The 27,844-nt window shown below is 41.6% G+C and overlaps 1 protein-coding gene across 1 annotated transcript; it reads left to right on the top strand.

The window, feature by feature from the left end:
• The first annotated feature begins 2,774 nt into the window (after nucleotides 1-2,774).
• Nucleotides 2,775-27,844, top strand: LOC148348043 (putative cationic amino acid transporter). The gene is made up of 9 exons (XM_088322851.1): nucleotides 2,775-2,943; nucleotides 7,704-8,050; nucleotides 9,912-10,148; nucleotides 10,222-10,439; nucleotides 18,198-18,344; nucleotides 18,410-18,618; nucleotides 19,466-19,704; nucleotides 24,365-24,829; nucleotides 27,591-27,844. The coding sequence occupies exons 1-9, from the start codon at nucleotides 2,918-2,920 to the stop codon at nucleotides 27,842-27,844; spliced, it is 2,142 nt and encodes a 713-aa protein (XP_088178977.1). The 5' UTR covers nucleotides 2,775-2,917.

The raw sequence follows: 27,844 nt of genomic DNA on the forward strand, positions 1-27,844 counted from the left end.
AACACAAGTGACGTTTCTGAGGGTCTAGCTGATCAGATGACAAATATTATTCAGGAGATAGGACATAAATTGGCTGATAGCATTTTCTCACGTATACAGTCACACAATATAGTAGCTCCTAGCGCTGCTGCCACACAAGATGTAGCAAAAACGTTGAGTAAGCCTGGTCATGTGTCAGATGAATCACAGGTTCAGGTAATTACACAGAAAAAGCTCAAAGAACCACCATCATTTACTGGGGAAGGCTCAGACTTAATAAAAGTACATGAGTGGGAAGATCTAATGAAGACATTTATTAAGAAGAGTAATGTGAGGCTTGAAGAGCAGGCCGAGGAAATCATTATGCATTTGAGAGGAAAAGCTAAGGATGTAGTTAGGTTTGGCATTAGAAACAGTAATATAGACGTCTATACCCGCCCTGACATGATTTATAGTCTTCTCAGGAAACACTTTAGCTGTACCAAGTACTCTGCTGTCCCTTTAGCTGACTTTTATTCAACTTTGCCCAAAGACCAGGAAGACCCCTATGACTACTCGCTGAGACTAAACAGAGCAGCTGACCTTGCCTCTGACTGCTTGAGTGAGCAGGGCAAAACATTTGACAACCCTGAAATAGAGGTTACTCGCATGTTTATTAGGAACTGCCCTTGCAAAGAACTGGCACTCACTTACAGATCTAAAACCATCGATAAGTGGTCAGCATGTGAAGTACTAGAGGTGCTGAATGAATACCACGCTGAGAAGAGCTACAAAGCAGCTTTACTACAACAACCTGCGAATAGAGCGGAAATTGCCGTACACAAAGCTGAGGTGAACCATGGTCCAACCCTTATGCACGAGCCACCTCAGACTTCGAGCACACAGTATGTCCCTCTAACGGACGTTATTAATATGTTGGAGAAAGTTCTGATACGTGTTACCTCAAACCAGTTTCAAGAGAGAAGGCGAGCTCCAACCAGGCGACCTGGAGACAGAATGAATGGTTTCACTGCCAAGCCATGTATCATTTGCAAAGAAGTCGAACACAGTGCTCTCTCTCATTGCCGAGACAAAAACCTTTGCTTTCACTGCCATGCCCCAGGGCATTCTCGACGTGATTGTCCAGTGACAAAAGTTGTCCCACTGCCTCAGGGAAACTAACTGATCTGCGCTTAGGGGAGAACAGTGCAGATCAACTGAGTATACCTCCCACCACTAATGTGATGCCTGACATGCAAGATAATAAATCAATTTATGAGTTGTATAGCAACACGATACCTCCGTCGAAGAAGCTGATCTTTCAGAGAATAGCGGAGACTGACAAACTGTTTTACACACCTGTACTTGTGCAAGAAGGCCCCACTTTCAGAGCGCTGTTAGACAGCGGGTCGATGGCTTGTACAGTAAGTGAGGACACTGCTAAGTCCCTCCTGCAGCAATTCCCTGATATGATGAGTTACACGGCCGATAATTATGTCATTGTAAGGCTGCGGTGGACACCAAGTTTCTCCCAGAGACATGTACGACATTCACGTCACAGTTTACGGGTGCCAAATGATAATACCAGTAATGGTTGTGCCAGGCCAGACAGAACAGATGATCCTTGGCAGCAATGCCATCAAATATATTTTGACTCAATTGAAAAGTACTGATGGCTATTGGAGATTAGTTTCCACTCCTGACAACGGTCTGTCCGATAACCACAGTCAATTCCTGTCAATGCTTTCTAACACAGAGAGATGGAGAGGTGACTGCATTCCAGAGAAGGTAGGGACAGTAAAAATCAAGAGTTGCGTGACACTGAATCCACGGACCGAGTACGTTATTTGGGGCAAGTTACCTGAGTTGGCATGGACGTCAGCGGGCAGCACAGTGGTCGTTGAGCCAACCCAATCTAAGGCTGGGCCCAGACAAGTCCTTGTCGGACGAGTTGTTACTCCACTCTGGGGGGATGGGTGGGTGCCTGTTAAAGTCTTTAATCCCACGGACAGAGTTGTGGTGCTGAGAAGAAACAGGAAAATTGCAGATGTGTCTCCTTGTATCGCAGCGGAAGACCTGCCCAGTGCAGAGGAGGTCAAGTGCAACGTGCAGAGTGTACAGAGCAAAGAGGTCCGACCCAGGTCAGAAGAGGACATGCTGCGTACATTGGAAGCTCTGGGACTGCAAGACATTGACCTGAAGTCATGCGAGGTTTCGCTGCAGTGTAAAGACAAGCTCCTTCATATCATCGAACAATTCGAGTCAATCTTTTCTCGCCATAAGATGGACTGTGGAGAGGCCAAAGAGTTTGTACATCGTATCCACCTTGTTGATGATAAGCCGTTCCGTCTACCCTACAGACGTATACCACCAAGTCAGTATGAAAAACTGAGGACGACTCTGAACGAGATGGAAGAGAAAGGAATTATTCAGAAGTCGACTAGCGACTATGTATCTGCGCTTGTTCTCATATGGAAGCGGAATGGAGAACTAAGGGTATGTACTGATTTCAGAAGGCTTAATGCGAGAACCATAAAGGATGCCTACCCACTACCGCATCAAGCTGATGCTTTGGCCGCACTTGGGGGAAATGCCTTTTTCTCCACGATGGACTTGACGTCAGGCTACTACAATGTCCCCTTGCACCCTGATGACAAAAAGTACACGGCATTCTCATCACCCTTCGGGCTTCACGAGTACAACCGGCTCCCTCAGGGACTTTGCAACAGCCCAGCAACATTTATGAGGATGATGATGTCAATATTCGGTGATCAGAATTTCATGAGCCTATTATGTTACCTCAACGATCTGATGGTGTTTGCCCCCACAGAGGAAGTTGCACTCCAACGCCTGCAGATGGTGTTTACTCGCCTCAAGGAACACAACCTCAAGCTCGCACCCAAAAAGTGTTTTTTCCTCAGACGGACTGTGAAATTTCTTGGGCATGTCATCAGTGAGGATGGAATTCGGACTGACCCCGAGAAGGTGAGAGCGATAAATGACGTACAAGTCGCTGACCTAATGGAGTCTGATGGCAAGACGCCATGCCCTAGTAAAATCAGATCTTTTCTAGGCATGGTGATGTATTACCAAAGCTTCATTGAAGCATGTTCTGCGAAGGCAAAACCTCTGTTCAGGCTCACATCTGAATCTGGTGCCCAGCATAAGTGCAAGAAAGGCCGCAAACTAGTGAGGAAAGGTCAAGTGAAGCTGACGCCTGCTGATTGGTCCGATGCATGCCAGAACGCATTTGAAACACTGAAGCACAACCTCGTGACAGGTGTCACTCTGGCCCACCCAGATTTTGATGCGCCATTTATTCTGGCTGTCGACGCATCCTTCGATGGCATTGGAGCAGTCCTGTCACAGCTGCCACCTGATAGAAAAGTGGCCAGACCAGTCGCCTTTGCAAGTAAAACGCTCTCTCGCTCCCAGCTCAACTATCCTGCACACCGGCTCGAATTTCTTGCCTTGAAATGGGCGGTATGTGATAAATTCAGCCATTGGTTGAAAGGAAGACACTTCACCACGTGGACCGACAATAATCCGTTAACATACATTTTGACCAAACCAAGACTTGATGCGTGTGAACAGCGGTGGGTAGCGAAGCTAGCTGCATACAATTTTGACCTGAAGTATATTCCTGGCCCAAAGAACATCGTAGCTGACGCTCTAAGCCGTGAGCCATTTGTACGGTCATGTGTGGGTCATCGCCTTGTTAACGAGCCCTATACCTCGCTCTTGGACCAAGTCAACGGGGTGAACAACAGTACTGTGCAAGAGGTGTTCAGAGTATCCAACAATTGTCACGCTGTTGTAGACGAGAGTGCTGGGACATCAGATGAGTCAGTAAAAAGGGCAATTCCATCAGGCTCCAATGGTTCTGTGACATCAGAAGAAGTTGCTGCTGTCTTCAGTGCTCAGTCCACTGGTGGCGTGGGTCAAGTGATGGGAACGGATGCCAACTTCAATCTTCTGCAGAAGGGAGATCAGTCAACGGCACTCCCACAGAGTCAGCTTGTTGGTTTACAAGAACAGGACAACACAATTAGCAGAACCATGTACTTTGTGCATAGACACAAGAGACCTACCAGGCGTGAGAGAGCTGTCGAGTCGCCCAGTGTGATGAAACTACTGAAGCATTGGAGCAGACTCACCATACAGAATGGCGGCTCTACAAAATAAGGAAAGATCCTCACATGGCCAAGAAAATCTTCCAGTTTGTGGTGCCTGATTCATTGAAACAGAAAGTCCTTCACGGTTTACATGACTCAGCAGGTCACCAAGGCCAGAACCGTACTTTGTCTCTGGTGAGGCAACGATTCTTCTGGAATGGCATGGAACGTGATGTTGTGAATTATGTCAAATCCTGTCAGCGTTGTGTAGTAGGGAAAACACCGGAACCACACAACCGTGCACCACTCAAGAACATAGTCACCTCTGAGCCTATGGAGTTGGTCTGTATAGACTTTTGGACTGCTGAGCAAGAGAACAAGTAGATGTCCTGGTCGTAACTGATCATTTCTCCAAGATGGCGCACGCCTTCCCTTGCAGGAATCAAACCGCCAAACAAGTTGCTCGCCGTCTGTGGCAGGATTTCTTCCTTGTCTATGGTTTCCCTCGGCGTATCCACTCTGATCAGGGAGCCAATTTTGAGAGCAAACTGATCAAAGAGCTTCTAGAGATGGCAGGGGTGCAGAAATCCCATACGACTCCGTACCACCCCATGGGAAATGGTATCGCAGAACGATTTAACCGAACATTGGGAGATATGATCAGAACCCTTCCCCCTCAGCCCAAAGCAAAGTGGCCACAAATGCTGCAGCAGCTCACATTCTGCTATAACTGGACAGAGCATGAGACAACAGGGTTTGCACCGTTTTACCTAGTGTTTGGTAGGATCCCTCGTCTCCCTGTCGATGTCATGTTTCAACATGCTAATACCAATGATGCTGTTGTCAGCTACTCTGACTACGTAAGCCATCTGAAGAAAGATCTACATGAAGCTGCTCAGATTGTACAGAGGAATACTCTCAGAGAACAGACTCGCCATGCCAAGCTGTACAACCGTAGGGCCAAAGGATCACCCCTCGTCGTGGGAGACCGGGTGTTGATCGCCAACAGAGGTGTCCCGGGGAAACGCAAAGTTGCAGATAAGTGTGAGTCGACCCCGTATGAAGTCATATCAGTCAAGCCTGATCTCAATGTCTATAGAGTCAAGGATTGCCTGACGGGCAAAGAGAAGGTAGTTCACAGGAATTTGCTGCTCTCTGTTAGCTTCTTGCCCTGTGAGGATGATCTGGCCAGCGAATCTGAACACTCAGGGTGTGACGCTGCTATGCATGGAAGTGATGTATGCCCTGATTTACCTGACGCGGTTGAAGACAGTGATGTCCGTACAGTAAACTGGGTGATATAGGCAGGTGAAGAGCAAGTTCATCCAGGGGTGGAGGATAACTCACTAGACAGCAGATCTGATGCCCAGTCTGACTCTCTCACAGTCGATACATCCAGTCGAGGAAGTCAGCACATCCCTGAACAGGATGTTGACCATACTTCAAGTGACAATACGGAAAGCCCATCACAGTGCTCTGAAAACATGATCCCTTTGGGTATGGGCCCACCACACACTGTCCTCCCAGACGAGACCCCATTGAACACTGACCATCCGGACACAGACTCCCCTGATACTGACTGTTTAGACTAGACTGTCCCAGACCCTCAAGCTCAGGTTATTTGTGCTCAACCTAACCGTTATGGTCTTAGGGTCCGCCAGTCCATCAGGCCTCCTAGTCGTCTTATTTGTCAGATGAATGACCAGTTGGTAGATGACAATTCTCTGTCCGCAATATCTGCTAGTCCCTAGTTTAAGTTTATTAGAGATGCACTTTCAGTTTGTGTAACAAAGCTTGAGTAAGAAACAAGAATTGTGCCTATGTGAGCACTTACAACTACAGGAACAATGTTTGATATTTCAGAGATGTAACAGGCATCTTTGAGTCTGTGCTTAGTTAGGAGCTTGATCGCCTCCTTTTTTTTCACACTCCTTTTTGGGAGAGTTTTAGAACTGACATGCACTTCAGTTTGTTCCTTGTAATACTGTACCAGTTTTCGTGTCCTCTTTTTCATCAGTATTTGCCTTTTTGGCATGTGATTTTTTTTCTGTTTAGTGTAGCACTCCCATATTTAGCAGAATTTCAGGGGGGTGTATGTAACGGGTTTAATAATAACTTTTGTTTTATTGAAATTCCTGCTGAAATATGTGTATAGTTTTTGGTAAATGTCCTGCAATGATGAGTCCAACAGTGCCATCTGCTGGTATGGGGTGGGGTTTGGTTTTGGCTTCTAACATGTGACCAGGAGGTGGGGTTTGTTGTTAGTCTTACCAGAGAGAACTACAAAGGTAAGACATATCTTTTGGTGCTCCACAAAATAAGTTAATTTTAAACATTATAACCCCAGCTGACAAATCTCTCACCATGCATAGTAATGTGATTGATATTGTCAAGCTGTTTAGGTTTATTTTCGTTTTGTTTCTGTTTTACTAAATTATGAATTCCCCTTGTAGAGATCAAAGAGATCAAAGCCAGCAGAAAAAGCTAATGTTGTGACTCATCCATTTGCAGGTAAATTGTACCCATTTTTATACTCATTATTGTTTTTATTCCTATTTTCTCATATACATTAAAAAAGGATGATGTTGGTTAAAATTCAGACTAAAGAAAAACATGTTGAATTCATTGTAAACGTTAAAAATCCACTATACGATCTCTTGTTAAAAGTATCTTGTTAAAATGTAAAGATGTAAAAATGTATTGTGATATTCTAAAATGTATTTTCTGTAAAGTGAAAAGAAAGCTCTTTGGTATGCTTTGTTGTTAGTCTTACCAGAGAGAACTACAAAGAGATCAAAGAGATCAAAGCCAGCAGAAAAAGCTAATGTTGTGACTCATCCATTTGCAGAAACTGTAATAATAAAAACCTCATCATCCAGTCCAGCGTGAATGTGGATCTTTGGTGGGGCACGTACACCGCGGTAACATTCATAATTGAAAAAATGGGATCGGAGGCCATTCTTTTAAGCAAGTGTGGCCCCTGACTCCTAATAGTTGCCCATCCCAGCTTTATAGCTTTATCTCCAAAACAAACAATTTAAAGCAGGTGTTAAGTCTATTTTAAATCTCTAACCATACACTGAGAACATAATTAAAGCTTTAACTCAGAGTTGACTGAGAATTATAGATTTTGAGATCTTTTTTAGCTAAAGTTAAGGACGGTTAAAGCTGCTCCCAAGCGCTAACTATGAGTTAACTAGCTTACTACAGTTGAAATGGCTTTAAAGCTTTAACCCTCAAGTTGAAGCATGTCTAATTCCAGACTTAAATGTTATTTGATTTGGAGTTGAAGCTTTTAACTGTGGAGTTGGTGCGTCAAAGCTCCTTAAGCACAAGAGTTAAAGTGGAGCTATAGCAAATTTAAAGCTTTAACTGCAAAGTTAAAGCAGGTTTGACTCAAGACCGAAAGCACTTTTAAAGGTTTAATTGTTAATAAAATCTTTAACTTTGGAGTTCATCTTTTCTGTCTTCATTAGGGACAGAGATAATGCGGAGCTCAAGCCGTTTTAAAGCTTTAACTCCTGAGTTTAAGCAGGCTCAATTCTAGAATGAAAGCAGCTTTAAATCTTCAACTCGAATCTAAAGCATCAAATCTGATTTGTGGATTTTCCTGTCTTTCTTTTTACCTAGAGGATGGCGTTGTCAAGGAAGTGACAACTGTCCTGGGAACATGTCGTCGTGGCTGTACCGGGTGTCCTGGGCGGACGCCTGGTACCAGTTGTCCTCACGGGTCCTTCGGACTAAACCGGTGGGGGCCATGGGCACCGGGGCCGGCGAACATGACCTGACGGACCTCGGGGGCCACTCCGGTGGCGGCCTAGCAAAAGTGCTGACAACCCTGGATCTGGTGTCCCTCGGGGTGGGCAGCTGTGTGGGCACCGGCATGTACGTAGTCGCCGGACTGGTCGCCAAATCTGTTGCCGGGCCAGGCGTCATCCTGTCATTCGTCATCGCCGCTGTGGCCTCCATTATGTCGGGTGAGTCCGACATTTTGCAAGGTGGATTCAAAATGTGGCTTTTCAATACTGTTGTGCTGTTGTCAAAGCTAAAGCTTGAACTCTAAATGAATTGTTTAGAGGAGCTGTGCAGAATTTGGAACTTTGTTACTTGATACTGCCATCTCCTGGCTTGTTTCATCATTTCAGCCTCAACTCATTTATGATTTCAGATTATCAAAGTACTTTTAGTATTACATAGAGACAACCCAAGGAAATACAAAATGAACTTTTCAAATGTTGATTCCATTTAGTAAGGCACAAAAAAGTCTAAACCTATATGGCCCTATGAGAAAAAGTCAATGTTCCCTGAACCTAACAGCGAATTGGGCCACCTTTGGGAGCACTAAGAGGAATCAAACATTTTTTGTAATTGGTAATAAGTCTTTCACAACGCTGTGGAGGAATTTGGACTACTCTTTGCAAAATGGTTTCAAATCTGCCATATTGTAGGATTTTCTAGCATGAACTGCCTGTTCAAGTTCACACCACAGCATCTTAATTGGATTTAAATGCGGACTTTGACGTGGCCACTCCAGAACCTTCATTTTGTTTTTTTGAGCCATTCGGGTATGACTTGCCGGTGTGTATTTGATCGTTGTCCTGCTGCATGATCCACGAGCGTTTGAGATCGATGGCACCACCTATTGGCTGGACGTTTTCCTTCAGGATCTTCTGGTAAACACCAGAACTCTTTATTCTGTCAACCACAGCAGGTTGTCCTGGTCCTGAAGCAGCAAATCAGCCCTGGTTAAAGTCAGTGTTCATTGTTCCACTGTAAGAAAGGTACCGGACAAAAATGACACCCATGGGAGAATTCCCAGGCAAAAACCACTGTTGTCATAGAATAACACAAAGAGTTGTCTCACATTTGACAAAAAACATTTTGATTATACTTGGGACTTTTGGAGAAAACATTTTGTGGGCTAAGTAAAAAAATGAAACTTTTTGGAAGGTGTGAAGCTCGTTACATCTGGCGTAAAAATGGCAAACAATTTCACAAAACAAACATGAACCCAACAGTGAAGCATGGTAGCGACAGAGTGATGGTCTGGGCACTGTGTGTGCATTACTTCCACTGTGGATGTACCGTTGGTTTAACTCCACAGGTAAACTGGAGGTAATAACCTAACTTTGCTTTAATGTAAATTAATAAATTAAAGCTGTAATTCTGGAATTAAAGTTTATTTAACTTCACAGTTAAAGTGGTGTTAAAACTTAACTTAACTTTAACTCAAATATTCAAGCAGTTTTGAAGCTTTAACTCTGATTTACCTTTAGAGTTGAATCGTAACTGTGTTAAAGCTAACTCTATTTGTACTCTAGAGTTAAAGCATGTTTTACTTCAATTAAAGCAGTTTTAAAGCCAATAAATTGCATACATTTTTAAGTTAAAATAATTTTAAAGGTTTAATTCAAAAGTTAAATGTGTACATTTCTCCTAAGCTCAAAGTTATATTCTGGAGTTTAAGCTTCAATTGTGGATTTAAAGTTGCTTTCATTCCAGAGGTAAAATGGGGTTTAGTCAAACTTCAATTTGACTCAGTTGTAAGAGTAGCTTTAAGCCTTACTGTTAGTCGAACTGTAACTGTGTTAAAGCTTAATTTCACTTTAACTCCAGGGTTAAAGTACATTTAATTTCAGATGAAGCAGTTTTGATGTTTTGAATTGGGGTTATAATTATTCAATAGTTAAAAGTGTACATTTCATTAATTTGACAGCACTAACCAGAAATGTAAAAAAAAAAAATCAGTTACAACTACAAATAATTTATTTTGCCACATCCAAGACGGCCACATTATTACAAATATGCCCAATATCTGATTGGCGGACATGTCCGTAGGCGTGTGCTACGCGGAGTTTGGTGTCCGAGTGCCCAAGACAACGGGTTCGGCATATACGTACAGTTACGTGACGGTGGGCGAGTTTGTGGCCTTCCTGATCGGCTGGAACCTGATATTGGAGTACCTGATCGGCACCGCGGCGGGGGCCTCGGCCCTCAGTAGCATGTTTGACTCCTTGGCCAATCACAGCATCAGCCACTACATGATTGCACACTTTGGAACGCTAAGGGGACTCGGTCAGTGCCCAAAATTTATCTGGAGAATATAGACTTTGTGTTTTACTGTGACTTCTTTGACATCTTATATTAGGCAAAGGTGAGGACACCTTCCCGGACCTGTTGGCCATGTTCATCGTCCTGCTGGTGACAGTGATCGTGGCCCTCGGCGTCCGCAACTCGGTGGGCCTCAACAACGTCTTGAACCTGGTCAACATGGTGGTGTGGATCTTCATTGTCCTGGCTGGGCTTTTTTTCCTGTCGGCCCAGAACTGGGAGGGGGGCATGTTTCTGCCCTATGGCTGGTCAGGGGTATGTTACCTTCATCATTAGTGTCAGGTCTATCACCTAACTTTTAAAATAAAACACGACGAAAGACAAGAGACATAATTTTCAATTCATGAGAACATATAATCATCTTTAAACCCCAACTGGTCCAGCTTTTCTCTTTATTGTAATGAATTCAGACTCAACACTTCCCTCTTTTTTGCAAAAAATAATTAAAGACTCCTGGGAGAGTAACTAACATTTCAAGGGAAGACAATGGTAAGGACAAGAATGAATGAATGAATACTTTATTTCGAACATTAAAATAAAAACAGGATAAAAACAATGGGTCAACAACAAAATAATGTTACATAACATGTTCGAAAAGGGGTAGTCAGAAGCAGATGCTTATTTTCCCTACCCCTTCATCTTCCCTATTAAATACATTTTACAAATCCTCTTCTCCTCTTGTGTCTAATATAACAAATTCTCATGGATATACGTATTACATAGGTCAGATATCAATAATTATTACAATAATCACATATTTTATACACTAATCTTTGTAATACCCATCCCTCAACGTCATAATGCCACTAGTTACCAAATATCACTGCGGCACCAATGATAATAACAACAATAAAAAAAAAATAAACATAATATTTATAATAACAGTTATGATAAAATGATAAACAAGTTAACCATAGTTTTAAAAGCAGTATTTCCAATATCACTCATATCCCATTTTCTTCATCCCTGTACTTCGCCAGTAATGATTTCTTGTATTTAAATTTGAACACATGAATAGTTGGACATTGTTTGATCTCATCTTGTAAATTATTCCAAAGTTTGACTCCACACACAGACACACACATATTTTTCCTAGTTGTTCTCACCTTTGGAATTTGCTACAGTTCTAAATTTCCCTCTTTCCGAATAAATAATTTTTAGATGTTCTCTGGCACCATGTTTTTGTTGAGCTTAAATAACAGCTGTGAAGTGAAACATTTTATTAAATCATCCAATTTTCTTAATTTGGACTGCATGAATAAAATATTAGTATGATCCCGATATCCTACCCTGTGGATGGTTCTTATTGCACGTTTTTAAAGGATAAAAAGGGGCTGAAGTGAACTTTTGTAATTATTGCCCTAGACTTCTGCACAATATGTTAAGTATGGCAGAACTAGAGAACAATATAATAAATACAATGCATTATAGTTTAAAAGGAATTTGGCTTTATTAATTATTGAAATGCTTTTAGATACCTTCGTTTGTATGTGTCTGATGTGTGTTTTGCAACTTAATTTATTGTCTATTATGACCCCTTAAAACTTTATTTCTGATACAATGTCTATTGCAGCACCATCCATTTTTACTCCTAAATCTTGATTTGCCTTGCGATTACCAAAGAATATTACTTTGGTTTTATTTAAATTTAAAGGTATATTATATTATCTATATCCATCCATACTTTTAGGTTAATTAATTCACGATTCATGCAGGTTACCAAATCAATATAGTTATCCTTTGAATAGAAAATGTTAGTTTTGTCTGCAAATATTACTAATTTTAGTAGTTTTGAAACATTAAAAATATCATTAATATATAAATTAAATAACTTTGGACCCAGAATAGAACCCTGTGGTACTCCACAACAGATGTCCAAGTATTCAGATGACAACTCTCCCATTTTCACATATTGCTTCCTTCCCGTCAAATAACTTCAGATTCAGATTCAGATTCAGATTCATATCTACTTTATTGTCATTCTAGTACACGTGTATACAGAACGAAATGTCGATGCATCTGACCCCCACAGTTTCCTTGAATGTACAGATATAAATAAAGTTGTATTGTAATTGGCTACGTATAGTATTTTACCATAGTGCCGATAGTGCAAGAAGAGTAGCTAACCAGATGTGCAAAATGGGCAGTCAGGTTAACAAGTCAGGTACACAGTAACATTAACACTGTAACAATAACGCTGTAATTACCATAGTGCAGAGAGCAATGTGCAATGAGTGGCAAGCTATAAAAAACTGCCAGTAGTGCAAAAAGTCAGATTTAGCAGCCGTTTAGATTTGAGTTAACTATATGTTAGATTGACCATTTAACAGTCTAATGGCCAGGGGGACTAGACTATTGCGGAGCCTGGTGGTCCTGCACCTTTGAATCCATTGCAAAGCCACGCCCCTGATACCATATCTTTCCAGTTTTTTTAATAGTATATTATGATTAATGGTATCAAATGTGTCCTGCGACTGGCTGGCAACCGGTTCAGGGTGTCCCCTGCCCACTGCCCGAAGATGGCTGGTATGGGCTCCAGCAGACCCGCGACCCTACTGAGGATAAGCGGTGCAGCTGATGAGATGAGATGAGATGGTATCAAATGTTTTTTTAAGTCAATAAATACCCCAACTGCGTATCTCTTTTTTTCTATGCCATGGGTGATTTCCTTTACTGCATCAATAATAGCCATTGTTGCTTATCTGTTTGCTCTAAAACCATATTGACTTTCATTAATCAATTTATGATTATCTACAAATTGTTCTAGTCTATTATTGTAAAGGTTCTCTAATATTTTAGAGAGCTGAAGAAGCAGAGATACCGGTCTGTTTTGTAAAAATGTGTTTGTTTCCATTTTTGTAAATTGGTATAATTTTTGCTATTTTCATTTGATTTGGAAATTTGCCTGTTAGAAATGATAGATTACATATGTAGGTCAATGGTTTCACAATGCTATTTATAATTTGCTTAACTAGTACCATATCGATGTCAAACCAATCCATAGACCTTTTGTTTTTACAGCTGTTAACCACGTCTAAGATCTCTGATTCAGTAACCCCAGATAAAAACATGGTCTTGGAGTTCATTTTTATTTGTGACTCAAATTGCTTATTACTGCACTCTGGGATATTTGCAGCTAGCTCTGGTCCAACATTTACAAAATAACTTTTGAAATTCTCCACAACTTGATTTAAATTATAATTTTCACTGTTGCTCCCGCTTCCGTAAGCAAGTAGCCCTTCTAGAGGGACGTGTCCGTGAGCTAGAGCAGTTTAAAAGGAAAATGTTAGGTGCCGCAGACACCACTGCTATTCTGGGTTGTAAGCAAACCTGCTAGTCCGGTTAGCACTAGCCCTAAACGGCATGCTGATCGCGGTGAGCCAATTCAGACACATAATAAATTTAGCCTCCTAGCTAGTCCCACTCCACCCCAGTCTCACTTAAAGCTTAGCACCCCAGCCACGGTTATGTGTATTTCTGGGGCCAGAGCACCCGACATTGAGGCTAATTTGAGGGAGCTGACATGCAAATCTCGACACCAGGACAGGGCTAGCTACACTGATAAAGTCATTCACGTCGGCTCTAATGATACTAAAATGAGGCAATCTGAGATTACAAAGAAAAATATTGCTAGGACCTGTAATCTCGCCAGCAAGATGAGTCGGCATCGAGTAATTGTCTCTGGCCCCTTGCCTGCGTGAGGCAATGAGTGGTTTAGCAGACTAGTCTCGCTAAACCGGTGGCTGGCAAGTTTCTGTAGTCAGCAGGGATTTAGGTATGTGGATAACTGGCCTGCTTTCTGGGGCCGACCTGACCTGCTGAGGAGAGACGGCCTTCACCCTAACTGGGAAGGTGCTCTCACTCTTTCTAAAAATATAGATTACTGTTTAAGCTGTCCATGACAGGGTACACTAGTGCTAACCAGGTCACAGGTGATCAGTGAACCTGTAACCGCGGGTGTGGAGTCTGTAATGCTAGCGCTAACTAGCTCTATGCTAGATTCATGCAAATCACATAGTTTTTGTAGTTTAGAGTGTTCCATTGCCTGCACCACACACCCTAAACTGTACTCTTCTATAGCATCTTCTTCTGTGCTTCTTACCTCTGATTCTCCCTTGTTAGGTGAGGAGGGAGAAGAAAAAGAAGAAATAAAGTTATTTTCTACCACTAGTCATCCTGCTACTCCACCTGTCAACAATATTCCTGTGGTATGGAATTTGGGTCACATCTGCCGTCGTGCAAGGCACAAGACCCGGGACTGGCAGTATAATCCTGTGGAGGTTACCACTAAGGTTGCCATTAAGGTTCAAAACTCGGGAAAGGGTTCAGCTCAGTCCACAGTGCTGAAGCTTGGCCTTCTGAATATTAGATCACTAGCCTCCAAAGCTTAACTTGTCAATTACCTTATTAATGAACACAATCTTAACCTTATTGGCCTTTGTGAGACCTGGTTAAAACCAAATGAGTTTGTAGTGTTAAATGAGGCTTCTCCCCCTAAGTTTGTGAGTTCGCACTTGGAACGACCATGCAAAAAAGGTGGAGGCGTTGCTCTTATATCGGAAGATAAGTTGAAATTTACTCCTGGTACCTCTACTGTTTTTAAAACATTTGAAGCACTTGTTATGAGGTCCTTAATGTCAACACCAATTTATGTAGTTGTTGTGTATCGCCCACCTGGACCATACTCAAATTTTTTGGATAATTTTTCGGAACTGTTAACAGCCTTAGTAACTTATGCAGCCAATGTTGTAATTATTTGTGATTTTAATGTTCACGTAAACTCCCCATCAAATTCACTTGCAATTGCTTTTAAGTCACTGATTGATACATTTGGTTTCAATCAAATAGTTGATGTGCCCACACATAAAGATGGGAACACTCTAGATCTTGTTCTGACCCGTGGCGTAGTAGCCTCAAATGTTACAGTGTTACCGTATCCTAATGCCATCTCTGATCACTATCTTGTTAAGTGTGAGGTGCTGTTTAATGTTTACTGTGATAAGGAAAATTTAGGCTTTAGCAGTCGCAATATCCGCCCTACAACGGCATTAGCTTTAAAAGAACTATTACCTATGGTAACTGCAGCCTTCCCTTCGTACACTGGGTCTGTTGACTAACTTACAAACAACTTTAATACTGCTTTGGTTAATGTTCTTGATTCTGTGGTGCCCCTAAGGCATAAATTTCGACCTAAGAAGCATACACCTTGGTTTACTGAAGAAACCAGGTAACTCAAACAAGGTTGCAGAAAACTTGAACGAAAATGGCGCACTACAAAGGAGGTCTTCCCACTGGCCTGGTGTGACAGCTTGCTGAAATATAAAGTAGCTCTTGCCTCAGCGAAAGCATCGTTTTTCTCTGAGATTATTGTTAAACATAAGAATAATCCGAAATTTTTGTTTGACACAATGGCGAAATTTACCAGACAACAACTTAACCCAAATAGTTCTACTTATTCTGCTGATCACATTATGGAATTTTTTAATAAAAAGATTCAACTAATCAGGAATGACATTTTAAAAGAACGCTCTGTAACCTCCTCCTATCTCAAAGATGTGGAGGTGTTAGGTAAGGACCGTGTCGGCGGTTGTTCAGAAACATTCTCCAGTCTCAATGATTTCTCCCTCGATAGTCTAACACAGATGGTCAGTAGGGCCAAACAAACTACTGGCCTGTTTGATCCGTTTCCAGCTTCACTGGTGAAGGATCTGTTTGGGATCTTAGGACCATGAGTTTTAAATATTATTAATATATCGCTATCCTCTGGTATTGTTCCTGTAGCTTTCAAGTCTGCCGTCATTCAACCCACGCTTAAGCGACCTAACCTTGACCCAGAAAGCCTACGTAATTATAGGCAAGTGTCAAATCTGCCATTTTTTTTTAAATTACCTGAAAAGGTTGCTACACAGCAGTTAAATGACTTCATGTCAGAAAATAACCACTTTGATACTGTCCAGTCAGCATTTAGGGCAAATCACTCTACTGAGACAGCCCTGGCTAAAGTAACCAATGATCTCCTTTTAGCAATAGATTCTGGTGCCTCAACAATGTTACTGCTGCAGGATCTCAGTGCTACTTTTGATACTGTCGACCACAACATATTACTTGTTCGTCTGGAATGAATTTGTATCTCAGGAACTGTACTCTCATGGTTTAGGTTCTACCTGTCAGACAGGATGCAATGTGTTAACTATGGCAATCTGACCTCTAAATAATCTAATGTCCCTTGTGGTGTTCCACAGGGCTCTGTACTTGCCCCCCTTCTTTTTAGTATTCATATGATCCCACTTGGTGACATTATCCGCAAGTATAATATTAGTTACCATTGCTATGCAGATGACACTCAACTGTATGTGCCATTGGATACAACTGGACAGTTAAATTGTAGAAATCTGGAGGCTTGCCTTACTGAGATTCAAAGATAGATGTCACTTAATTTTTTGCGCCTTAACCCAGAAAAAACTGAAATGTTGATTATTGGTCCAGCTCACGGTCGTGAGTCTTTTTCAAACACTACCCTGAACCTAGACAAATGTAATATCACCCATAGTGACTCGGTCAAAAATCTAGGTGTTATATTTGATCCTAATCTGTCGTTTCAGTCACACGTGAAAAATACTACTGGAATAGCTTTCTACCACCTACGTAATATTGCGAAGATTCGCTCGATGCTGTCCCAATCAGATGCAGAGATTTTAATTCATGCGTTTATTACTTCTCGGCTTGATTACTGTAATGTACTGCTTTCTGGTCTCCCGATGTCTAGCATCAAAAGTTTCTATTTTTTCTGGTCTCCCGATGTCTAGCATCAAAAGTTTCTATTTTTTCTCACGCTGAGGTTTTGAGTTGTTCCTTGCCCGCATGTTGGTTTAAGATCAGGTAATTGTGTAAAAAATGTAATCCTGTGCAGTCCTTTGAGACATTTTGGTGATTAGGGGCTATATACTGTAAATAAATTTGACATGACTTGATTTTTTTTCTTTTATTATACACTTTTTTATATATACTATTTAATATATCCCAAATACCTGCAATATTACTTTTCGTTATTATGTAATAAATTGGTATGGTATAATTTTTTGCTCGCTTTTATTATTCCTGTCAATTTATTTTTATACGTTTTATATCACATATACTACTACACTCTCTCACACATACAACCAGACTGGGAGCAACTCCAGAAACAAATGTTAATAGAAAAAAGCAGCTTATCTCCTCAAGCAAAGTTTGGCGAGCTTGAGTGGAGCTATGACTAGGATTGGAGTTAGGGCCCGTGTTTTAGGTCGGGTTTAGGGTTGGAGTTTGGTATATTGTTATGGTTGGAGCTAAGGCTCGGGTTGGAGATTAGGTTATGATTAGGGTTGGAGCTAGGGTTAGACGTATGGCCAGGTTACGGTTAGGGTTGGAGCAAGGGTCAGGGCGGACCTAGGTTATGGGGTTGGAGTTGGTTTTGGATTGGAGTTAGGGTTAGTGTTGAAGCTCGGGTTTAAGTTTGATCTAGTGTTGGGTTTAGGGTGAAAGCTTCGGTTATGGTTGTGGTTGGAAGGTTAAACCAAGGGTTGGGATTAAAGCTCGGGTCATTATTAGGGTTGGACCTAGGGTAAGGGTTGGTGCTAGGTTTTGAATTGGAGTTAGGGCCAGTGTTGGAGCAAGGGTTAAAGTTGGATCCAGCGTTGGGTTTAGGGTTGGAGCTAGGGTTTTGCCTTGGGTTAGGGTTGGACAAAATTTTAGGGTTAGAGCGAGGGTTTGGATTGAAGTTACTACCAGTATTTGAGCGAGGGTCTAAGTTGGATCTTTCATTGGGTTAGAACTTTGGTTATGGTTGAAGTTTTGGGTGGTTGGCTTCAGAGTTAAGTTTAAGGATGAACCAAGGGGTTAGGGTTGGAGCTTTCGTTATGGATAGGGTAGGAGCTAGGGTTAGAATTCAAGCCTGGGTTATGGTTAGTTTTGGAATCAGTGATAGGGTTGACAGAGATGTCCCAATGACCTCTTTTTGAAATGTCTCGGACTCAGGTGATGGAAGGAGCGGCGACCTGCTTCTACGCCTTTATTGGCTTTGACATCATTGCCACCACTGGGGAGGAGGCGCAGGACCCCAACACTTCCATCCCTTACGCCATTACCGCCTCCCTGGTCACGTGTCTCAGCGCATACGTGTCGGTCAGTACCCACCAATACTAAGAATCCAACTGGAGATGCTATCAAGGTTTGCAATCTTAAAATAGGTGAGTGTAATCCTGACCCTGATGATCCCCTACAACCTAATTGACGGCTCAGCACCTCTCATGGAAATGTTTGCGGCGCACGGCCTCCTCTGGGGGAAGTACATGGTGGCGGTGGGCTCAATCGCCGGGCTTAGCGTGTCCCTGCTGGGATCACTGTTCCCAATGCCAAGAGTCATCTATGCCATGGCCACGGACGGACTGCTTTTCAGGTTTGTGCGAGAGTCTACATGCAAAAATACTGAGAGAGTAAGTCAGAAACCTAAATTAGAAACAATGTGACCAGATTCTACTTGTATTACAACTGAAACTCTCTTTTCCACTTAACTGAAAGGTTATAATACGTTGCACTCATATGCGACTAAAAATCAAGTTTGAAGCACTCCCACACCGTGACTTAACTTTCATCACAAACTGTGAGAGGAAGTCGGGAACCTAAATCAGAAAAAAAACATAAATTGGAAAAACAAGACCAGGTTGTGCCTGTATTGTGACTGAAACACTTTCATCCATCTAACTGAAATATTTTAGCATATGCAATAAAATGATTTACGTTGAAGCTCTTACATATGCGACTTAAAATGACGTTTGAAGCACTCTCACACTGCAAATTTTTTCAAAAACTCAGACAAACTGTGCCCTTATTGCAATTGAAACGCTCTCCCCGCTTAACTGAAAGGTTCAGAAACTTTCAAAAATATAGTTGTTACTGATTTTCTTTGCTCCTCACCCCTATATGACTAAGAATATAGTTTGAAGTGCTGTGACCTATCTTTTCTCACTGTCTGTGAGAAAATATCAGGAAAATGCAACCAGGTTGGGCTCATATCGCTCTCAACCAGCTCACTAAAGGGTCTGCCATTAAGCGCTCTCACACACATGCGACTAAAAAAGTTTGACGTGCGACTTAACCTTTTTCGCATTTGCACCTAAAAATGTAACGGTTGCGTACATGGCAGATGTGCTCACAGATCTCACACACACCACGGAAAAATGATTCGGCTGCACAAGCAAAAAATGTGTATTTCACACATGCAACTAAACTTCCCTTACATTTAGGTCCCTGTCCCATGTCTCTGGGTTCACACACACGCCGGCGGCGGCCTGCGTGCTCTCAGGGACCCTGGCTTCCTTTCTGGCCCTGCTGGTGAGTCTGCGGGACCTGATTGAGATGATGTCTATCGGAACGCTGCTAGCTTACACGCTAGTTAGCGTTTGTGTGCTGCTGCTGCGCTACCAGCCAGACCCTGAAGAAGGAGACCATGTGCCACCTGGAAAAGACCAACTGGATTTCGACCGTGGGTTTCTTTGATTGGATCATGTAAGACTGATCCTGCCTAATGTAAAATACATGTATAAATAGATAATTACCCACAAATATATGCCCTATGGTCAAATGAACGCATAAATAAGTCATGTAATACCTAAATACATGACATTATTGCAATTTATTCATATAATTATGCATTCTTTTCATTTATTTATTTTAGTACTTATTTTGTTGTGTATTTTGTCAAAACAAAATGTTATTCAAATAAGGGGCGGTGTAAACTGGCTGAATGGTTGATTAGTGAAGAAAGGCATTGCAGTTGATGGGTGCACTTGTCGATCAACCATTAGGTGAAAAGCTCAGCCAGTTTGAGCCGCCCCCTCATTTGATTAACATTTTGTTATAAGAAAATACGTGACAAAATTAATGACAAAATACATGAAAAAATACTCTAAAAAAATAAATTACTTCAACTTCAAATATGCAAACATGCATTAGATAAGGCAAAATACAAATACCCAATAGCAGCAAGAACAAACAGTAAAATAAATGATAAAATACATTACAAAATAACTGACAAATGACATGTCAAAGTAAATGACATGACAAACTAGATTAAAAAAATACAGAGAAACTTACACAACATGACAAAATATCATTCGATCTACCTTGGTCTTAACCCTCAAGAGGGCTGACCGACAGCAAGACAAACACATACGATAACAAAAAAATAGTAAAAAACACACACAATTTCTGGACCATGGCCAACCCAAATGCCCAAACATTCATACAAGTGAGGCACCTCGGCACCTAAGTTGGTCATGCTTTCGTCCCTCCAGATGAAACGGGACACCAGAAAGCGTCCATGTCACTCGGGTCAGGGTGACACGACACACTCTTCTGTTCAAGAACAGGGCCCGACAGCTTTCACTGGTTTACCCCTGCCGCATCATACAGGTGCCCTGCCCATCCCTTAGAACGTGTCCAAACATCACACTATCCTTTTACAACACCTCTCCACTCATTCCTATCATTCCTATCATGCGATAGGAATGACAAAATAAATGATTACAAAACACATGACAATTTGAGCAAGAACAAGATAAAACATGACAAAACACATTACAAAAACATATGACAAAGTACATGACAAAATAAATGACAAAGTAAAAAACAAAATAAATTACAAAAAGAATACCGGTAAACTGGGCAGCATGGCAGTGCAGTGGTTAGCGCGTGTGCGGCACAGTTCTAAGGTCTTGGGAACCTCCTGTGTGGGTTCAAATCCAGCTACCGGACTCACTGTGCGGAGTTTGTATGTTCTCCCCTTGCTTGCGTGGGTTTCCTCCGGGCACTCCGGTTTCCTCCCACATTCCAAAAACATGCATTTCAGGTGAATTGGCCGGTCCAAATTGCCCCTAGGTGTGAATGAGCGAGTGAGTTGTCTGTCTCCGTGTGCCCTGCGATTGGCTGGCAACCAGTTCAGGGTGTCCCCTGCCCACTGCCCGATGATTGCTGGGATGGGCTCCGGCACCCCCGCGACCCTACTGAGGATAAGCGGCGCAGCTAATGAGATGAGATACCGCTAAACTACACTATAAATCACACAGCAAAACACACGCCTAAATAAATGAGAAAATAAACGCCAAAATACATGCCGAAATACACCACTAAATAAATGACAAATACATAAAAAATTGCCTGACAAAATAAATATTACAATAAATACCTAAATAAATACATGACAAGATACACGGTAAGATACCTGACAAAATACATAATAAAATACGTGACAAAATCTACGCCAAATTGCACGGCAAAATACACAACAAAGCACACAACAAAATATATGACAGAATAAATGACAAAATACATGACAAATTGCATGACAGAATAATGACAAAATACACAACTTAATACAGTGGGACCTCGGTTATCGTGGTTAATGGGGACCAAAACCACCCGCGATAAGTGAAAATCCGCTAAGTAGCGGCGCACCTTAAAAAAAAAATTATTATTTTTTTTTAAATATTATTATTATTTTTTAGACCAGATTAAGCTCTGAACACGCGAACTTGGAACCACGAAGTAGCGACGCCCCTTCAAAAATGCTTAAAAAAAATATATATATATACGGTACATATATATATATATATATATATACTGGACTGTCTCAGAAAATTAGAATATTGTGATAAAGTTCTTTATTTTCTGTAATGCAACTAAAAAAACAAAAATGTCATACATTCTGGATTCATTACACATCAACTGAACTATTTCAAGCCTTTTATTATTTTAATATTGCTGAATTTGGCTTACAGCTTAAGAAAACTCAAAAATCCTATCTCAAAATATTAGAATATCATGAAAAAGTATACAAGTAGGCTATTCAACTAATCACCTGAATCATCTAATTAACTCGAAACACCTTGCGAGGGTTTCCTGAGCCTTAAAAACACTCAGCTTGGTTCAGTAAACTAAATCACTGCTGATCTGACTGCTGTCCAGAGGACCATCATTGATACTCTCCATCAGGAGGGTAAGACACAAAAAATTTTTTCTCAAAGAGCAGGCTGTTCACAGAGTGCAGTTTCAAAGCATATCCACAAAAAGTCTGTTGGAAGGGAAAAATGTGGCCAGAAACGCTGCACAACTAAGAGAGATGACCGCAGCCTGAACAAAATTGTGAAGAAGAGCCGCTTCCACAATTTGAGGGAGCTTCAAAGACAGTGGGCTGAAGCTGGAGTCCAGGTATCAAAAGCCACAGTTCACAGACGTGTCCGGGAAATGGACTACAATAGCCGTATTCCCATGGTCAAGCCACTTCTGAACTCAAGACAACGGAAGAAGCGTCTGACTTGGGCTATGGAGAAGAAGCACTGGACAGTTGCAGAGTGGTCCAAAGTCCTCTTTTCAGACGAAAGCAAGTTTTGCATTTCATTTGGAAGTCAAGGCGCCAGAGTCTGGAGAAAGGCTGGAGAAGAGCAAAATCCAAGTTGCTTGAAATCCAGTGTGAAGTTCCCACAGTCAGCAATGGTTTGGGGAGCCATGTCAGCTGCTGGTGTTGGTCCACTGTGTTTCATCAAGTCCAGAGTAAATGCAACTGTGTACCAAGAGATTTTAGAGCACTACATGCTTCCATCTGCTGAAAAGCTCTATGGAGATGAGTATTTCATTTTCCAGCATGATTTGGCACCTGCCCACAGTGCCAAAACCACCAGTAACTGGTGCACTGACCATGGCATCACTGTCCTTGATTGGCCTGCTAATTCCCCTGACCTGAACCCCATCGAGAATTTGTGGGGTATAGTTAAGAAGAAGATGAAAGACACCAGACCTACAAATGCAAATGAGCTGAAGGCCGCTATCGAAGCATCCTGGGCATCAATAACACCTCAGCAATGCCACAGGCTGATTGCCTCCATGCCACGCCGGATTGATGCAGTAATCCGTGCAAAAGGATTCCCAACCAAGTACTGAGTGCATCAATGGACATTTTCAAATGTTTGATTTAGTTTTGCTGTTATAAATTTTTTTTTTAACTTGGTCTGAGGAAGTATTTTAATATTTTGAGATAGGATTTTTGAGTTTTTTTTCAGCTGTAAGCCAAAATCAGCAATATTCAAATAATAAAAGGCTTGAAATAGTTCAGTTGATGTGTAATGAATCCAGAATGTATGACATTTTTGTTTTTTAATTGCATTACAGAAAATAAAGAACTTTATCACAATATTCTAATTTTCTGAGACAGTCCAGTATATATTTATATATACATCCTTGCTTGCGTTGGTTTCCTCCGGGCACTCCGGTTTCCTCCCACATTCCAAAAACATGCATTTCAGGTGAATTGGCCGGTCCAAATTGTCCCTAGGTGTGAATGAGCGAGTGAGTTGTCTGTCCCCGTGTGCCCTGCGATTGGCTGGCAACCAGTTCAGGGTGTCCCCTGCCCACTGCCCGATGATTGCTGGGATGGGCTCCAGCACCCCTTGCGACCCTACTGAAGATAAGCGGTGTAGCTAATGAGATGATATATATATATATATATATATATATATATATATATATATATATATATATATATTGTTTTTGTTTTTTAAATTATTTTATTTTATTATTATTATTTTTCAGACCTGCTAAGTTCTGAACCCGCGAACGTGGAACCACGAAGTAGCGATGCCCGTTCAAAAATGCTTAAAAAAAATAATATATATATATATATGTATATATATATATATATATATATATATATATATATATATATATATATATATATATATATATATATAATTTTATTTTATCATTATTACTTTTTAGGCCCGCGAAGCTCTGAATCCGCAAATATCAAAGCGCGAAGTAGCGAGGTCCCACTGTACATTACAAAAAACCCATTACAAAATAAATGACAAAATAGATTGCAAAATACATGACTAACTACAAAACAAAATACACGACCAATTACAGACAAACTACTAGACAAAATAAATACTGAGATAAAGGACTGTATGAATCAATAGCATTTATATTCTATATTTAGGTAGGCCTAAAACGTGATTTATCTATGTGTTTATTTTTAATATGGCGTATATTTGTAGCTATTTATTCATTGATACATTTAGTTTTATGGCAGGATGCGTCCTCCCTAATAAGCTCATGTTGAGAAAAAACAAAATGTGTTATGGCATCTCGAGGTTCTACCATCGAGGACATTGAGGATGAGCCTGCTGACTTCCACACGGGCCCGGCGTCGGTGCTGCAAAGGCTCATGGGATCTCATTTCCCAAACCTACGGGAGAAACTCGGCGTTCCTTCCCGTTCGGTGCAACCCACGGCCTGGACCGGTCGCACGGTGACTCGCTGCACCCTGGCCTTCTTCTTGCTGTCCTTCTTTTTGTGGAGCACGGTGATCTTCGGTGTGGAGCGCAGTGCGGGACCTGGCACCGGCGTCGTTTTTTGCCTGACGGCGGCGCTGTTGGCAGGCGCTCTTGTTGTGCTTCTTCTCACAATTCTGAGACAACCCCAGAACCCGCGCCGTTTGGCCTACATGGCGCCGTGCGTGCCTTTCATCCCTGCAGTGGCCATCTTGGTCAACAGCTACCTGATGCTGAAGTTGTCGCTGCTCACCTGGGCCCGATTCGCCATCTGGTGCACCGCTGGTGAGTCTTCTTAAAGCGGTGGAGAATCGAGACCAGAGTTTTTTAACCACTGTGCCGAGGCACACTGGTCATTGATTGTGCAGTGGGAAATTATCCAGTTTGTGTTCCTGTGCGGTCCCGCAAAAGCTATCTTTCATTTTCATTTACTTTTACTTGAAGTGCAATGGCACTGACTGGTAGTGTTCCGCAGAATTTTTTCAATAAAGAAATGTGCCTTGGCTCAAATAAGGTTGAAAAACACTGATCTAGACCAGTGTTGCAAAAATGAGCGGCCAATAAATTACTTTAACGAAACCTTATTTATATATTGGAGCGGCCAATAAATTTAAGAGCTGAGTTAATTATTTTTAAACTCGTCTTGCCTTCTTGGATGGAGCACCACATTTGTTTTTCAGATAGTTGTATCAGGGGAAACACCTTTTCAGTCTCATTATTTGAAAAATGGACTACATAGCAATTTTAATTGAATTCTTTTTACTGTTTTTTATAGTTCAATATACGTGAATCAGTACACACACACACTCTCGGATTTATGTAGTTTTCTTTTACTAATCCTACAGAAGGAACACGAACAGCCTGCTTGGCTGACTCTTTCAAAACTGAACTACGAGGGGTGAGGTGTCCCAGGTCCCGGTCTCGCCACCCCCTCTGGGGGGGAAGTTTTCCATCGACCTTTGATGTGCACATTCAGATAACAAATAACTCAGTCACTGTGAATAATTGCATAGTATTAGGTTAACATGATCCAACTTTTTCTCATCATTTACTTTGACATTGCAAAAAGGGATCTTGAATGCGTACACAAATAATTCCTCAAACATTTAATGTTTGACAGTGTTCCTGCCGGCTGGCCCAATATTTATATTATTGGTTATAACAAGAACCATAATAATAATACACTTAAATCCACTGAGTAATTTCTGGACAAGGTGTTCACAAACGTTTTCAACCTGAGAGCTACTATTTTTATTAATTAGCACAAAGGGCACCTGTGTTTGATGTGCATTTCTAAAACAACAGCTTATCATGTTATTACTGTGTTGTTACTATGTTTTTCCCAGGTGAATTATTAGAAGTAGGGTTGAATAAACTCAGCCAACCATAAAAAAAAAACAAAAAAAAAACAAAACAAAAAACAAAAAATCAAACCCCATTAAGGGGCATTCATTCAGGGAACAAAAAGGACTTTACTAATGATGGAGGGGAGTGAAACTGGGACTGCTGAGGAGGAAACTCTTAAGAGAGGATCTTGGGGTGACCAGAATCTACAGAAGGAGACAACAGAATACCTAGAATAACAGAATAAGAAGTTGGTTGAAGTGGATGGAAACTTGAGAGAGGAACTTAGGGTGTCAGGAATTTTGAAAAGGTGACTTGAGAATACCTTTAAGAAGGTGGTTAGATGGGCACGTCTTGGGATGAGAAGGGAAGACTTGAGACGAAAACTTGAGAGGGGATTTGGGGGTGACCAGAGTCTTGAAAAGGAGTCAGCAGAATACATAGAATAACAGAACAAGAAGTTGGTTGGGCTGTCAGATCTTGGGACAAGGAAACTTGAGTAGGGAGCTTGGGGTGGCAAGCATCTTGAAAAGGAGACTGAGATATTGGGGTTGCAAGAATCTTGAAAAGGAGACTTAGAAATACATTTAAGAAGGTGGTTGAAGTGGCAGGTTTTGGGATGAGGGGTGAGACTTTAGAAGGAAATTTGAGAGGGGATCATGGTTGTGGTGAGAATCTTGAAAAGGATACTGCGATATTGGGGTTGCAAGACTCTTGAAAAGGAGTCTTCGAAATACCTTTAAGAATGGGGTTAGTGTGGCAGGTTTTGGGATGAGGAGGGAGACTTGAGAAGGAAACTTAAGAAGGGAGGTTGGGGTGGCAAGAATCTTGAAAAAGAGTCTTGGGAGCACCTTTAAGAAGAGGTTTCGAGTGGCAGGTCTTGGAGTTGATGAACTTTGAACAAGGAGGGAACTGAAGAAGAATGGTGGGGGAGGGGAAGGGTTAGGTCTATTACCTTGCATCTCTGAATAAAACACACAAAAAGAGACAAGAGACATTCATATTTCTCATGAGGAGATGTGTTCAGTTCTCAGACAGATTCTTATCTGACCAGAACCTTAGTAGCGCCTCTATTTTATTTTAAACAATTCAGTCACAGAGTTCTTTAGGGGGGAAAGTTTAACATTTCAAGGGGACACCCTCGTAAAACAAGGAACAACAAACAGACCAGAGTAAAATTAACATGGCAATGCAGCAGTTCTCCTCAGGCAAATAGTTGAGTGGTTGACAAGGTGATTGAAAAGAGGGAATACCAAACTGTAAGGGTCTTTGTAATGCCCAAGATTCGTACATAAGATTATTGTAAGATAAATTTACAATAATTGTATCAAGAAGCCTGACGTCTCGGCAAAAGTGGAATCAAAATTACTGAGCAACATGAGGTGGGAGCCCGTAATATTTATGGTAGAGGTCGCTAATTTTCTGATTGGGAGCATCTGGGCAGAGGAATTGTGAGGGGGACTGGAAAATGGGGTTATGCTGCCATCTCTTGGAGAAGAAGAGGGACTGCTGGTGATAAACCATGACGCAATGCCCCGAAAACATAAGTTGACACCTGCAATTTCAGACTCTAGGAAAGACTGGTAAAGTTTGCTTGCAATGAAATCTACTGACCCACTGAAAACAGACCCACTTTTGGTTGTGAGACACTGTTCTAGACAAAAGTCCAAGCATGTATTGTGTTGTTTTTTTTTGCGCTCAGGCCTGCTGATTTACGCTTTATACGGCGTGTGGCACAGCTCTTTGGAGGTGAGCGCCCGCCAAGAAGAAGCGCAAGCAAGCTCCTACCAGCGCTTCGACGAGGACCTGGACCACACTTTGCTTGAAACCGAGGACGACGAACCCTACCAAGGTTGGGGCGCATCCTGCGACCAGGAATCCGGGTACCACAATCATGCTAGTGACCAGGACGGCGGCGGCCATTTTGGATACCAGAGAGAGGGGCAAGTAGAATGA

Source organism: Urocampus carinirostris, chromosome 18 (genome assembly GCF_059441175.1).
Source record: "Urocampus carinirostris isolate Australia breed hairy pipefish chromosome 18, RoL_Ucar_1.0, whole genome shotgun sequence".
NCBI lineage: Eukaryota > Metazoa > Chordata > Actinopteri > Syngnathiformes > Syngnathidae > Urocampus > Urocampus carinirostris.

Excerpts from the sequence above, each read along its gene's own strand:
- LOC148348043 (XM_088322851.1), top strand. The coding sequence starts at position 2,918 with ATGGAATTCGGACTGACCCCGAGAAG. Across the intron at positions 10,440-18,197 it reads TGCCCTATGGCTGGTCAGGG|GTGATGGAAGGAGCGGCGAC; the intron begins GTATGTTACCTT and ends TCTCGGACTCAG. Across the intron at positions 24,830-27,590 it reads CGCCATCTGGTGCACCGCTG|GCCTGCTGATTTACGCTTTA; the intron begins GTGAGTCTTCTT and ends TTTTGCGCTCAG.